Source organism: Mesitornis unicolor, unplaced genomic scaffold (genome assembly GCF_000695765.1).
Source record: "Mesitornis unicolor isolate BGI_N332 unplaced genomic scaffold, ASM69576v1 scaffold21590, whole genome shotgun sequence".
NCBI lineage: Eukaryota > Metazoa > Chordata > Aves > Mesitornithiformes > Mesitornithidae > Mesitornis > Mesitornis unicolor.
In genome coordinates this window covers 55,290-57,543 of record NW_010158097.1, presented here as the reverse complement: position 1 = coordinate 57,543, position 2,254 = coordinate 55,290, and the positions used below count along the sequence as shown (strand labels likewise).

General features: G+C 57.4%; 1 protein-coding gene across 1 annotated transcript in view; it reads right to left on the bottom strand.

Moving 5' to 3' along the window:
• Positions 1-1,560: 1,560 nt before the first annotated feature.
• The window catches only part of RBM19 (RNA binding motif protein 19), a 55,211-nt gene continuing 54,517 nt past the window's right edge, over positions 1,561-2,254 (bottom strand). Inside the window, exon 24 of the mRNA XM_010182580.1 lies at positions 1,561-1,652. Within this exon, the coding sequence (XP_010180882.1) occupies positions 1,561-1,652 (92 nt within the window). The remainder of the gene's footprint in view (positions 1,653-2,254) is intronic.

Genomic DNA, 2,254 nt, shown 5'->3' with positions numbered 1-2,254 from the left:
AAGCACCTTCCCTTTCATCAGGAGGGCCCCGGCGCCGTGCTCATGCCCGGTGCTTGCAGCGGATGAGGAAGGCAGACGAATTAGTGGAGTTATTGGTCGGCTCCGGGCCCAGATGCGCTTGCTATTCAGGCGGCCAGCGGTGTTGTGGGTTGAACAAAAGTCCGGTAATAAGTAAGGTTATGAGCATCCCACTGCTAGGTGTATTGGGTACTGCCTCGCAGCGATAGGCAGATATTGCTGAGAGAAAAACAGCCTCTCCAACACTAATGTGCATCACGCACGCAAACGCACGCCAGCAAGCGCAGGGCAGCTCCCCGGCACTGATACACCAAGGACAGCCCCGGCTTCCCACTGGCACAGTAGGCTCAATGCACCCCAAAAAAGAGGGGGTCCCTAGGCTGCTTAGATAACATTTAGGAGCCAGTGGCATTTCTGTGGCTGTAAAAATGGGAGCCAGAATGTGTAAAAATCACGCCCTTGGCGGTGTTGAGCAAACACAGCTGGGACTTTCTCCCCAGCACGAAGGATTCGTCAACCCAGCGCCCCAAGCCACCTCCCCATGGGCAGCGCGCTGGTGCCCTGTTGTCTCCTTTGGCCGTGTATGAGTTTCTCAGCAATGGACTGGGTTTTATCACCTTGGAGGTGCACGGTGAGTCCCTCCGTGGATGGAAAAGGAGGGCAGAGCGCAATTCAAAGGAACCTAGAAGCCTCCCTGGTGTTTTTATTGCGCTCCTGGATGCTGTGGCTGCTGAACAGGTTTCCTACCAGCAGTCCAGGGTTTTCACCGTGGCCACAAACACACACCAAGGAGATCCACGAGCCTGTCTCACCTCTCTTGAACCCACACAGGGTTTGCCAGGCGGTCTCCAAAGGAGGTGGGGGGCTGGCTGAGCTGCTCGGTGTTGGACCACAAGGAGCTATTTATTCCTGGCTCCGTCCTGACAATCTCTGCCATCCCGCACTCTCCAGCCTTGAGAGATGCTGCTCCAAGAAGACACATGCCAAGGGGGAGCAATGCCAAAAAGCACTTGATCGAGATGGCACAAACTAGACCTTGGGGTGCGCGGTGGCCTGGGAGGCAGTGAAGCTGTGGAGGCCACGGGTGCTGGCTAGGAAAAGGCATTTCCAAACTTTTGTTTTGTGGCAGCAGCTGCAGGTTGGGCTCCAAACAGGCGCTTTTTTTTTTGGCAGCCCATCTGTTCTCCCCCAACCAGAGCGAGGGCCAATTCGCGAATCGGCAACGATTTCTGCTGCAACAGCAGAACGCGGGCACACCAGGGAGCGTGCAGAAACACAAGCAGTCCGTGCTCTCGGTTCAATGTGGAGCCTAAACCGAGCCCCAATCTGGGCTGTACCCCCTGAGATGACGGCTAAGAGCCTGCAGGGGGACAGGGGGGAGAGGCAGCAGGTGGGACTCCGGCTCAGGGACTGCTGAGCCTTTGCAAGGCCACCTTCTGCTCCAGCACTGCCAACCCTGCAGCAGCCCAAGGCATTTTGACTTCTAAGGCCAGCTGTGCCCCCAACTGCCCCGGTACCCACCTCGCTGATGGCGGGCAGCTGCTAGACAGCCTCATCTTTGTTGCTCTCCTCCTCCTCCAGATGCTCCAGGATTTCATTCAAAACCTCCGATCGTTTTCTCTTCTTTGGGGAGTCTGTCCAGGCCCAGGTGGGAGCCAAGGGGATTCGGGAGAAGAAGAAAAATAAAGGTTACAACCTGGGCCCACACACAACTGCCTCCAGCTCATCTCCTGCTACCTCCAGCCCCCTCACCTCCCTCCCAGGTAAAATCTATCATTTACTTTTCCTCTTGAGCCAGGCTCTGGCAGGTCCCGTGGCTGGAAGTGGGACTCCATCCCTATCACCCTTGCTTTAGTTCGCAGGCTTTGCTGGAAGGAAACAGCCCTAGCATCCAAACAGGCTCACTGGTGCTGCTGACCCTTCCCGTTGATCCCAACTGACCCATTCACTGTCCAAGCACGGCCACAAAACCAACTCAGACATCAGCTTTGGTTCAACAAGGCTCCTGGCAGGATGCAGACGGTCCTCTGACCCCCCCAAAACTGCTGTGGGGCACAGCACCATGCACGCACCCCTGCCCATGGATGCTACAACCCTCAGGGCTGCCAGCCCCTGAACGAGCATCCCAACCCTGCATCAGTGTCCGGGGCCAGGGGGGACAAAGCCATTTGGTCCCCGTGCAGAGGCCGATGGCCGCGGTGCCTCTGCTCCGCCGGGCGAGAAGTGCCCTCTCGGC